Below are 12323 nucleotides of genomic sequence, written 5' to 3'. Positions count from 1 at the left end.
TCCCTCGAGAGGTGTGGGAAGAGACACTGCCAGTGAAGACTGAGGCAAAGAAGTCATTCAGTACCTCAGACTTTTCCTCATCCATTGTTACCAGTTTGCCAGTCTTGCTCGTCAGGCCAGCTACGCTTTCTTTGACCTTCCTTGTCTGGCTGATGTACCTATAGAAGCCTTTCTTATTATTCTTGGCATCCTTTGCCAAGTTCAGCTCCAGCCGCGCCTTGGCCTTCCTGACCCCATCCCTACACAACTGGGCACTGTGGGCAGTGTTCCTACACTCTTCCCAGGACACCTGTCCCTGCTTCCACTGCCTGTGCATTTCCTTCTTGCCCTTTAGTTTGACCAGCAGGTCTCGACTCAGCCATGCTGGCCTCCTGCCTTCCTTTCCTGATTTCTTACTCTTGGGGATCAAGAGCTCTTGCACTCTGTGGAAAGTGTCCTTAAAGATCTGCCAGCTCTGACCTGCTCCCTTGTCCCTGAGGGCACTTTCCCAGGGGGCCTTATTGACTAACTCCCTGAAGAGCTGGAATTTTGCTTTCCTAAAATTCAGGGACCTGACTTTGCAGTCCTGATGGATGTGGGGCAGACAAAGAGTAAACTCCACCAGTGCACCATCACTGCAGCCCAGGCTGCCTCCAACCTTGATGTCACCTGTTAGCTCACTTGCGTTAGTGACCAACAGGTCCAGTATCGCATCCCCTCTGGTACGGCTGTCTATTACCTGGCCTAAGAAGTTATACTCAATGCATTCCAGGAGTCTCCTGGATTGCCTATAGCTCGCTGTGCTACTTCTCCAGCAGATGTGGGGGTGGTTGAAGTCCCCCAGCAGGATGAGAGCCTGTGAGCATGATGCCTCTTGTAGCCGGATTAAGAAGACTTCATCAACAGGCTCCCCTTGATTGGGAGGCCTGTAGTAGACACCAACCACGAGGTTCCCTTTGTTGCTGCGGTCTCTGATTCTTACCCACAAGCTTTCAGCCGGCTTCTGGCTATTCTTCAGAGACTGTTCTTCACACTCTATCCATTTCTTGATGTAGAGGGCAATGCCTCCACCCTTCCTTCCTCACCTGTCCCTTCTGAACAGCCTGTAGGCACTGATAGCCACACGCCAGTTATGGGATTCATCCCACCAAGTTTCAGTAATGGCAACTATGTTGTAGCTTTCTATCAGCACGGTGGTTTCCAACTCCTCCTGTTCATTGCCCATGCTGCGTGCATTGCTGTAGAGGCACTTAAGCTGCGTTGTCAGCTGTGTCACCTTCTTAGACGAATATCCCTTAATTCACAGAATCACAGAATGGTAGGAGTTGGAAGGAACCTCTGAAGATCATATGGTCCAATCCCCCTGCCAAGGCAGGATCACCTAGGGCAGGTTGCACAGGAACGCGTCCAGTCGGGTTTTGAAGGTCTCCAGAGAAGGAGACTCCACAACCTCTCTGGGCAGCCTGTTCCAGTGCTCCGTCACCCTCACAGTAAAGAAGTTTTGCCTTATGTTGAGGTGGAACTTCCTGTGCTGCAGTTTGTGCCCATTGCCCCTCATCCTATCACTGGGCACTACTGAAAAGATACTGGCTCCATCCTCCTGAACAGCCACCCTTCAGATATTTATAGACATCCGAGGTCTTTTGCCAGTGTTTCCCTGTCGGCTCCTATTACCTCAGGAGCCCCTGGCTCATCTCAGTAAGATTTCAAGTGTACTGCAGTATAGCCAGCATATCTCAGAGCAACAGGCTGCGGGCCCTTGCTAGCACCCTGTCCCTCTACCCTTGGTGTGTCATCCCACAGTTTGTGACAGGCAAGCCTGATATTATCCCCTTCTCCCTACAAGTCTAGTTTAAAGCTCTGTCAATGAACCCTGCTAGCTTGTGAGCAAAGATCCTCTTCCCCCTTTGAGAAAGGTGAATCTCATCTGACACCAGCAAGCCAGGTGCCATGTAGGCCATCCCATTATCAAAAAACCCAAAATTGTGGCCGTGACACCAGCCATGGAGCCATGTATTAAATAGACTGCACCCATCTGTTTCTTCCAGTGTTGCTGCCTGCAACTGGAAGGAGAGAATAAAAAATAACCTGTGATACAGATTCCCTTACCCACCATCCCAAGGCCCTGAAGTATCTTTTGATCACCCTTGGACTATGTGTTGCAGCTTCATCACCACCCACGTGGAAGAGCAGTAATGGGCAACAGTCTGAGGGCTGCACCAGGCTAGGAAGTTTCCTAGTGATGTCCTTAACCCAGGCCCCAGGGAGGCAGCAGACTTCCATAAGAGAAGGGTCTGTCCGGGATATTGGACCCTTTGTTCCCCTCAGAAGGGAGTCGCCTACAACTATAACCCATCTTTTCTTTGTCATGGAGGTGGCTGTGAGATTGGGGGTAGGCCTTTCTGACCTTGGAAACACCTCTGGTGTAGATGGACCATCATCCACATCATCCATTGACTGGCCCTTCCACATCCAGAGCCTCATACCTGTTGTATAGAGGCACCCGAGAAGGTGAGGTGGGTAAGGAGGGTGTTCACCTACCACCCCAAGCATGGACTTGCCTCCATTCGCTCCTTTCCTTTAAGCTACTGCATTCAGCCTGGCAGGGGAAGATATAGAATCCCCTTGATCTTGTTTTTTTTTCTGGTGATTCTTCTTGTTTCTGTCTCAGGGAGAGCAGAGCAAAACATGGTTCCACCAGTCTATCTCTTTCTCAGACTCCCTGATGCTCCTTAACCTTTCTACCTCCTCTCATAGCTCTGCCACCAGGTTGAGCAGATTGTCTACCTGGTCACACCTCAGCTGCTCTAGCTAGTGCCATCAGTTACCAGTGAGAGACTCTGGCACTCCCTGCAGACCAAGACCTGGGTGGCTGCATGTTTCCGTGGGAGCTCTGTCTGATTTGCCACATCCATTCTGGTAAGTGCAGAGGACATGCCTTTCCGCCAGGTTGTTACCATAGCTAAGCTCCTTCTGAGAGGGGTGATGATCTCTGACTGAACTCACCTCTTGAGCTGGTAGGGTGACTACGCCCTTCCTGCGCAAACTGCTGCGCTACGCTCTGTTTGCCCACTCTGTTCACAGCACTCCTGGTTGCTAATGCTCCCTAGCCTCCTTTTTATAGGCACAGAAGAAAATTATCTGTAGCATTTTTTTAGTATCTGTATTAAGTGAAGTAATAATGTAAACACCTCACTATTGCCTTTCTCTTTCCCCTCTATTTCATAACTCACTTGTTCAATTACGTCTATAGCTAAACTATAGGCTTTGGGGGTAATTTTGGGTTTTGAGGGAGCACTCAGCACATTTTGGATGATAAAAAGTAACTAGCAGAAACAACTTAAATGTTCCAGTTAACTGATGAGTTTATATACATCAATGTAAAGCATGAAGATTGAAAATACAAAAATATGAAAATATGAAAATAGTATACTTCACAATCATGTTAATGTATACATTCATATTAATATACTTCAAGACAATCATTCATGGTGGTGAACAAAAGGCTCTATATATATGGCATATTATTTTTAAAAATGGCCTTTCTGGAGTTTATGAAATGGTCAAGAAAGCATACACAAGAGCTTACAAAAGTAAAATCTGTAAACTTCTGCTCAAAAATTCAAGAGAATTAATTCTTAGCAGCACTGCTAAATCTTGTTCGTTATGAAGAATTTCTTACCGGATCTAGGTTCTTAAAAAGAAGAATGTCTTTGCATGCCTCCTGCAGTCTGTTTCTTTGATCATCTGTTTTAGGGTGAATAATCTGAGGGATATAATAGAAAAAACCTTTAAAGTGGTTATCATATAGCAGCACTAGTTGAAGGAGTAAGCTAATTCAGCTAAGCATTTTACGCAATATTTTGGCCATGCTTCGTAACACTTTAATTTCAAAACCTTCAGGATTTGAATAAACACTCAGTGATAACTATATCACCATAGCATTAGCAAATGAAGCAGTGCTGTATTTAAGCTAACACGATCTTTACATTTGTAGAATCCGGTTCATTTCTGCAAGTCATTCTGGATACCTTTATCTCAACTATCACTGCATAAACATTACTCTGCTATGCCCTAATCATATTTGGAGCATGCATGTTTTATAAAAAGCACCACTGTTACTTTCAGCCATTTGCCACGACTACTTCCCAAATAATATTTTGTGAAATAGTGTCTGTGTTAAATTTATATCAGAAGTTTCAGAGAGTAAACAACAGACTTGACATTACCTGAGTGAGCCAGAGATTTACTAAATTACTGATGTCTGATTAATGTGTCAATCAAGTTGTTCATTCAACTCATATGCTTAAAAGGGTATGCTAGGTTTCAAAGCTGTGATACTATAGGATAACCTTTTTGACAGTTTTACAAGCCAGAAATTAGGTAGAATATAAACATTTAAACTTCTCTTAAAAATCATACATATGCTATTTCATATAAAAAGCTAAGTAAATGCCTTTAAAAGGGTGACATAAGTAAAATAAATAAATACAGTTCATTAGTTATTGCATTGTACATCTGAAAATCTTGGTGATTTTATAATGTACCTTTTTTCTGTCTTATGAAAAATACTAGAATACTGAGGAAACCACTGCAAGATTACATGTACCTTTTTTCTGTCTTATGAAAAATACTGAGGAAACCACTGCAAGATTATGAGGACACCAAATAAGTATTTTTAGGAGCAGGCGCTCTCTGTGCAAACATAATTGCAGAAAGAAGTTTCCTTAACAGATCAAGTATCAAAGGTGTGGTAATTTAGAATAATACTCACATCAGGTCCTACAGGGGTGAGTATTGCAGACAATTTTTTAATTTTCCTTTAACGTGAAAATCCAAGAGATTATTAAAGCTTACTATAATAAGGATGCTTTTGGAAAGGAATAGTAATACCAGTTACATTTTTCTTCCTAAATTTAATGTCTGAGATCTGAAAAAATAAGTATTTAACTCAAAGTATTAAATACCCTAGATTCTGTGTCATCCTCTTCCTCATCAGGATTGTAAGCTTCTGCACACACTGAAATAAAAAAAAAAAGTATAATCTTAATTCAAAGTACAATAATGTTTAACAAGATTTACAAAACAGAAAATGCATTATGTGGCACAGACATAATAAGCAGTAATGTAACACACTCAATAGAGAATCACAGAAGATGCTGCTGACGGGGTCCATAGCAGGTCATCTCCAAACTATCAGTGAAACAAAGCTACATTTGTGTCATTTTTGGACATGTTTTCTGTGTTTTAAAAGACCTCTAACATAAATTTTACACCTAACCTGTTTTAAGTGATCTTAAGACATTAGAAAAAATTTTCTGATCGTAACTAATTCTTTCTTGTTAGAATTTAAGCTGTCCATACTGGATGCACAGATCATATCATTCTGTTCATCTGTGTAAGTTCAAGGTGGTTTGGGGTTTACTTTTTGTTTGTTTGTGGGGTTTTTGCACACTGGAAAACTTTTCTCTCCTACCTATCTTCTACTTTTTAGGATAAATAATTCTAGTTCTTCAATTTTTTGCTTACAAGTCGTGTTTTTCAGCTCTCTAACTACCCTTGTTGCTATCCTCTGAACTGCCTCCAATTGGCCCTATCTTTACTGAAGTGTGATGCTCAAAACTGGACCCAGTATTTGAGCTGAGCAGAGTACTGAGCAGAACAGATGAATTGGTCTATACATTTTGCAGGCTATATGTCTTTTTCATCCATCCCTACCTTTTCCACAACAGCTTGCTTATGTTTACTCATGTAATATTCATGACTTACATATCATTTTCAACACCCACTGCTTAACCAGCCATCCCATGTCCTGTATATGGCTGTTCTGCCCAAATGTAGTACCATGCACTTACACCTATTAAATATTACCTTATTCCCCAAGCCATTTCTCCAACGTGTCAAGATAATTTTCAATTCTAATCCTGTTCTCCAGCATCCTTCTAATCCATTCTCTACTTTGTGATATCTGCAAATTTAATAAGCATGCTCTCTAACACATAATCCAGATTATTACTGAAAAAAAAAACCCCAGAACAGTGTCTAAAATAAACTCTTGTGGAATACACATATGGCAGTGAAACAGCAGTGGCTGCTGGGGGTTACCTTATCCAGCCAATTTTGCAGCTAGACCCCATGCAACTTACATTAAGACACCGGTTGATGTTCCCTAGCTTGTTTATAGGGAAGTCTTGTGAGACAGCATTCAGAAGTTTCTTAAGGTGAAAATGTAGGACATCTGCTCCTTTTCTTCTATCCACAAGTTCTAATCTCTCGTTACAGGGTGTTGGATAGTTCCAACAAATCTATGCCAATTGCTGTTTGTCACTTTCCTCTGGTACTTACAAAATGTTTGAATATTTGTCTGTAATTTCTCTAGGAACAAAAATGAACTGTAAATCTGTGATAGGCCTCTTCCCTCTGTAGCTCCACCACCCTTTTAAGGATCAGTTTTTCTATTTTTCAGGGTTTTTTTTTCACACTCTCATTTTTCTTCTTCAGATTCTCAGTGGTAATTGCTAATAGGGCTGAGACTGATTTAGCCAGTTCTTTCAGTTTTCAAGTATAGCATGTCCCAGGGACAGCTAACCTGGGAACACCTAACACATTAAGGACTCTCTGATTTGTCCTTTCTCTATTTTAGGCTGAGTTTTCCATATGCTCTTAATACCACTAGTGAAGACTGATGTACTTCTGTTAAGCAGTAGAACAACACTTTCCTGGAACATGCTCTTACCAGAAGTATACTTCCAGGACAATTTCTGTTACTCCTCATGTTCTTTCTTGTACACAGTCTTTTCTCATTCACATTTTTTGGCCTTAGCTTCTTTGATTATTTTTTGTTTTCTCTACATCTTTTGCTATTCTTTTGCACCTGTTCTGAATAATCCAAACTAGTTTTAATTTTCTACGTGATTCTTTCTTCTGCTTGATATACATGAGATGCTTATATTTTACACCAATTTATTTTACTATGCTTTTTGTCCTTCTCCTATGCTGCCTCAATTTGCATTTTTCTTTTTTTTTGTTTTTCCTTTTTTGAGGAACAACCAATTCCTTTAACTTCTTTTTAACTCCAGACTCCTTATTGCTTTCCAACAGATGACTGATTAATCAAAATCTCCCACCATCACCATCCCCTGTACTCTGCCAACAAAAATCCCCACCTACCTGACCTGTTTGGTGCTCTGTGTGATGCCCGCGTAACGATGGAGCCTGTGAGCTTTTCCCTTTTTAGTATTACTCAGATCATCAGTATATCCAACTCCCTCTACAGCTGGGTCACTGCACAAGTGTCTGAACCCGGTACGCAACAGCAACAGCCTCTTCCTCCTCCCTGTCCTCCCACTTCGCTGTGTTAGTTCAGTCACACTGTTTCTCATGGATTAAGATTTTAGGTCCTCTTGTTTACTCACCATATTTCCTGTATCATTATACAAACAAATTCTAAAGTAATGGCCAGGTAGACTCATTAATCTCCTCATTACCCCTTTGAATTAAGACGATTTCATGGCAAAGCTATTGCACATACTATACAGTCCCAAAGATACCCAGCAAACACTAAAATGTCAACTTTATAAAACTTGGCATCTTCAAAAACTTGAACAAATTTAATACAAGTCCCTCTGGAATTGACTGAAAGATTCCTACCAAGTTTACTAGGAACTGGATTTGGTCCCAAATAATTACAAATGCCCACAAAAGGAAGTCTGCAATCTGTTGAACAACTATAATATTTTATCTCTACATAAACAAAATGTTCCTACTGACTGTTTTATGGTGCTATAGTTACTGCAATCTTGTCTGAAAAAAGCTTCAGGGGATTTTATTTAGCTAGCAACAATAATAACATGCCAAGTAAGCACCATAACCCATCATAACATAAATCACTACCTTGCTTCAGCTGGTATCAGCCTCTGTGCCCTCCTGCATATATGTGCACATGGGAGTCAACAAATCTGTACTACAGCACAGCATGTGGCTGGGCGTATAAACAGACGTTTCAACCTGAGGTACAGTTACATCCTGTCCTTACCTCTGATAAAACTTCTACATGAAAAAAAAGGATACAAAACAGGAATTTAATTTAATAGCTTTGATGTTGTTATCCCAGAATTGACAGGTCTCAGAAAGCCTGGCTGAATATTTAGCAGTCTTCCAGACCACACGAAAGAAACTGAATTTAGCCTCATCCATGCCCATCCCGAATCATCTTATCAGTCCCTTTCACACAGCCTGAAGCAGGATCAGTCCAGAAAGAGACTATGTTCCTGAGGTCTTCTGTGTCATCCAGTGTCTCTGCTCTAACTTCACTCTTCTCTGCTAAAAGCTCATTTCAGTCAGTCTCATTAACTATTATCAGCAAGTGCCTTCATTAAATATTTCTTCTTTATCACTGATTACAGACAATATATTTAAGAACTGCAGTTTCTCCTGACCAGTGCCCATCTGCCCAAATTTTAAAATTATTTATTCTTATCACCTGTGATGAGAAACTTACTCTTCTGGTTTCAATTCTGTATTTATTTTGCCTTGGCTTATCTCTTTGCCATAGTCAAGGATGCATCTTTCATTTGGGTTACAACTTCATAGAATCACAGAATAGTTTGGGTTGGAAGGGACCTTTAAAACTCATCTAGTCCAACCCCCCTGCAATGCACAGGGACATCTTCAACTAGATCAGGTTGCTCAGAGCCACGTCCAACCTGACCTTGAAGGTTTCCAGGGATGGGGCATCTACCACCTCTCTGGGCAACCTGGGCCAGTGTTTCACCACCCACATCATAAAAAAATTTCTTCCTTATATCCAGTCTAAATCTACCCTCTTTTAATTTAAAACCATCACCCCTTGTCCTATTGCAACAGGCCCTGCTAAAAAGTCTGTCCTCATCTTTCTTACAAGCCCCCTTTAAGTACTGGAAGGCTGCCATAAGGTCTCCCTGGAGCCTTCTCTCTTCCAGGCCGAACAACCCCAACCCTCTCAGCCTGTCCTCATAGGAGAGGGGTTCCATCCCTCTGATCATTTTGGTGGCCTCTTCTGGACCCGCTCCAACAGGTCCATGTCTTTCCCATGCTGAGGGCTCCAGAACTGGACGCAGGACTCCAGGTGGGGTCTCACCAGAGCAGAGAGGCAGAAGAAAAGTTAAAGATTACACCAATGCTGTGGATATGCGGTTTTAAATATGCAATTTCCTTTTCTTCACTGCTTATTTCAGTAGCCTGTCTTACAGACTTTACTAACATACTAATTTCCAAGTGCATACTACTAGATGTTTCATGGAAAAACTTGATACATTTTACTTTGGTTCTTGAAATACAGTCTCTGAGATTACTATGGGCCACTGAATTTCATGACAGGAACACTAGGGTTGGCACAGGAGAATCCCAATGACATGAAATATCTAAAACTAAATGAGATGTCTCTTACATAGACATCCACACCTGCAGAAGTAATATGGACTCCAATTACAGTCAATGGAGAGAAACCAACACATTTACAAAGTAACTCATCTGACGGGTATTCTATTACATGTCCAGATTAAGATAAGATTAATTAAAAATGTGACTAATTGGCTGAGATAAATCCTATCCCTCTTGAGACGAGTCCTGTCAGTTATAACAAGCTGCAAGACTGGTTCCCCCACTTCTCCATTTAGTCTGTATTTCTTGGAAAACAAAGAAATCCATCTGATTATGATGATGACAGGTTGCCCATGCAATAGCACACCTTCTTTATTCATTTCATATATTCCAGGGAGACAGACCGTGGTCCCCATCTCTTTTGTCTAAGGCTTGACTGGCACCACAGACATAAACTATTCTGAACCATTGCACTGCTGGTGCCCGCAATACTCCAGCTCATTCCACACTCCTGATAGTACATAGTACATGGTGACTTTATCATGCTCAAATGCCCTGCCACATTTTGCTATGTGTCACTGCTGAATGTAATACTCACATCGTTGCTCAAAAAGCAGTCCTAATACCATACTTAGGGACCTATTTCATCCCATGCATAATTATGGCCTTAAAAAATAGTGATACAAACACCGTACATATTTCTCCATTGGTTGCTAAATTCAACTAAGTGAAACTATTTTTACTCATTTTTTCCAAACAAGGGTTACGTTTCACACATAATTCCCCAAGATGGACACAAACACAAACAAGCCCAAATATATCAACGCAAAATATTTGTAGGAAAAATCTGAATTATCAAAAGGCAGTGCATTATTAAAATACACATGCACTGAAAACTGTACACAATTCTAGATGGATTGCTTTGTCACCAAGTAGAGGTAAACTTTTATAATTTCTAACTCATTATTCCAAGTAAAGTAAATTTTCTGGTTTTCAGCTAGTAAATGTTTTATATTTAAAACCATAAATACAGTCACTTCAGATTTGAATGAATTCTGAAATGAAAATTAACATACAGTTAGTAATTGTAAGATCACAAAGAATGTTAGTTGTGCTCTATCTATTCCTTTGATGTATCAGGAAATAAGAAGTTATCAATAATTAAATGAATGAAAATTCATACCTAATCATAAAATAATGTATCATACTCAAAATATGGCAGGAAAAACAATCAATATGTGTGCACCCTTTCCAAAGCACAGAACCCCCAAGTCATAAAGCATGTTACAAAGAATTTTACAAAAGAAAAAGAGCTGTAGAAATACTTCTTCATCCCATTCAGAGCAAATCAAGACTCCTGTTTTGCCAGCTTGACTATCAGGCTGGAGTGTGAAAATAGACCATCTCTAGCCACTGTAGCTATGCCAGCATGCCATACAATCCTACAAACATCCCTAACTGTGACAGGAATGCACATCCCCTCATACAGCAAGAATGTCACTTCCCTGGTTTAGCTGTACGAAGGTGACTAAGACGACTTAATGGCAGTGAAAGATTTTTTTCTGTTTTGTCAGGACATACTTCTCTTCATCTACTAAACACAGATTAGAAACATGGCGCACAGAGACTCCCTGCACAGCAGGTGGTAGTTCCAAACTAGACCAAAAATACTACTGGACCTCCAAAGTTTCCGACACCAAAACCCGTTTTTTAACATCTCACCAGTTCTTACCACTGCGGGTAGAACTATCAAGAGAGCCCTGAACCCCCAAAATCCAAATTTCATAAGTAGCTTTTATTTAAAAAAAAGCAACTCTCTGCAATGGTACCAATGAGAAATAACTGGTCATGGTCTCTGATGCTTGCAACTATCAAGTCCCATATTATTTCTAGACCTGCTTTTGACTGGACCACATGGAACATGAGATTGAAGACCTGTAAGTAAACATAAGGACTGAAGAACCAAAAGAAAGGAGATCAACTTTCTCCTCTATCTGAGCACACAATGAGATGAGGTAAAATTTATTCCATGCATGACATAATAAAGCAATATCAACTGGCTCTGCTGCCAAGATCCACCATTTATGCAAAACCCTGAAACTATTTCAAGGAGTTAAGTTTACTTTAAATATAAGCTAATTTGGAACAAAGCACAATCACTGGGGTTATAATTTCCCATGATACTGTCAAAAAGAAGGCATCTGTGAAACTCCTATGCCTTATGGGGTCACTAAACTGAAACTTTATCTAGGAAAATTAATACAAAGAATGCCTGAGACCTTGCAATTCCATATTATTACTATTTTAGACATAAAGCATTTACATTACAAATGCTATCTGAACTGGAATAAAAGTATGTATGCTTAGAAAAAAGGTCTAGCAATCACGAAGACATTAATATTCTTGAGATTTCCTCACATGCAAAAACCAAAAAATTGAAGAAATTCCCCTCCAGTCTCCCAGATTTATGGGCTAATGATTTTTGAGAGGTCCACTACCTAACAAAAATCACTAAGTGCTCAGGACACCAACCTAAAAACCCAAAGCTGGGTAAAATCCAGGCAGCTTGTTTCCTCTTAATTATAAGGAAGGTGTCCTTCAGTTCATTAGGTGGGGACTGACTGAACCGGAGTCTTGGGAGCACTGCTAAGACAGTCTATTTCAAGTCTGGCTGCTCATAAAGTATGGTTATCTACTCTTGCTTTCAGCCTATAGACTGAAATCCTCCAAAGATTGCCTGACAGTCATGAACACACACCAAATACCAGGTTTGTGCTCAGCTATGCAGCTCAATGGCAAAACCTTCTGCCAGAGTTGGAAGACCTTGCTCAGCCTGCACTACAGGCCTGCAAGAAAACAAAGACTCACACAATCAACTTTTCTACAGTATTTTCTCTTGTCCATCTGCTTCTGATGCTATTTCTAGTTAGTCAAACTTCAAGATACTTCCTCCAGCGTTTCTAAATAACATGAGGTCCATGCCA

General features: G+C 40.7%; 1 protein-coding gene across 1 annotated transcript in view; it reads right to left on the bottom strand.

The window, feature by feature from the left end:
* PRKAR2B (protein kinase, cAMP-dependent, regulatory, type II, beta) overlaps positions 1-7361 on the bottom strand; it is a 30561-nt gene extending 23200 nt beyond the window's left edge. The window contains exons 1-4 of the mRNA XM_010286767.1: positions 7150-7361; positions 5851-5947; positions 4947-5024; positions 3662-3745 (exon numbers count right to left, since the gene is read on the bottom strand). Coding sequence (XP_010285069.1) covers positions 3662-3745; positions 4947-5024; positions 5851-5947; positions 7150-7361 — 471 coding nt within the window. The remainder of the gene's footprint in view (positions 1-3661; positions 3746-4946; positions 5025-5850; positions 5948-7149) is intronic.
* Between the last annotated feature and the right edge of the window lie 4962 nt (positions 7362-12323).

Source organism: Phaethon lepturus, unplaced genomic scaffold (genome assembly GCF_000687285.1).
Source record: "Phaethon lepturus isolate BGI_N335 unplaced genomic scaffold, ASM68728v1 scaffold3010, whole genome shotgun sequence".
Lineage (NCBI taxonomy): Eukaryota > Metazoa > Chordata > Aves > Phaethontiformes > Phaethontidae > Phaethon > Phaethon lepturus.
Note: the sequence above shows the minus strand (reverse complement) of the source record. Positions and strands in the feature narration are given on the sequence as shown.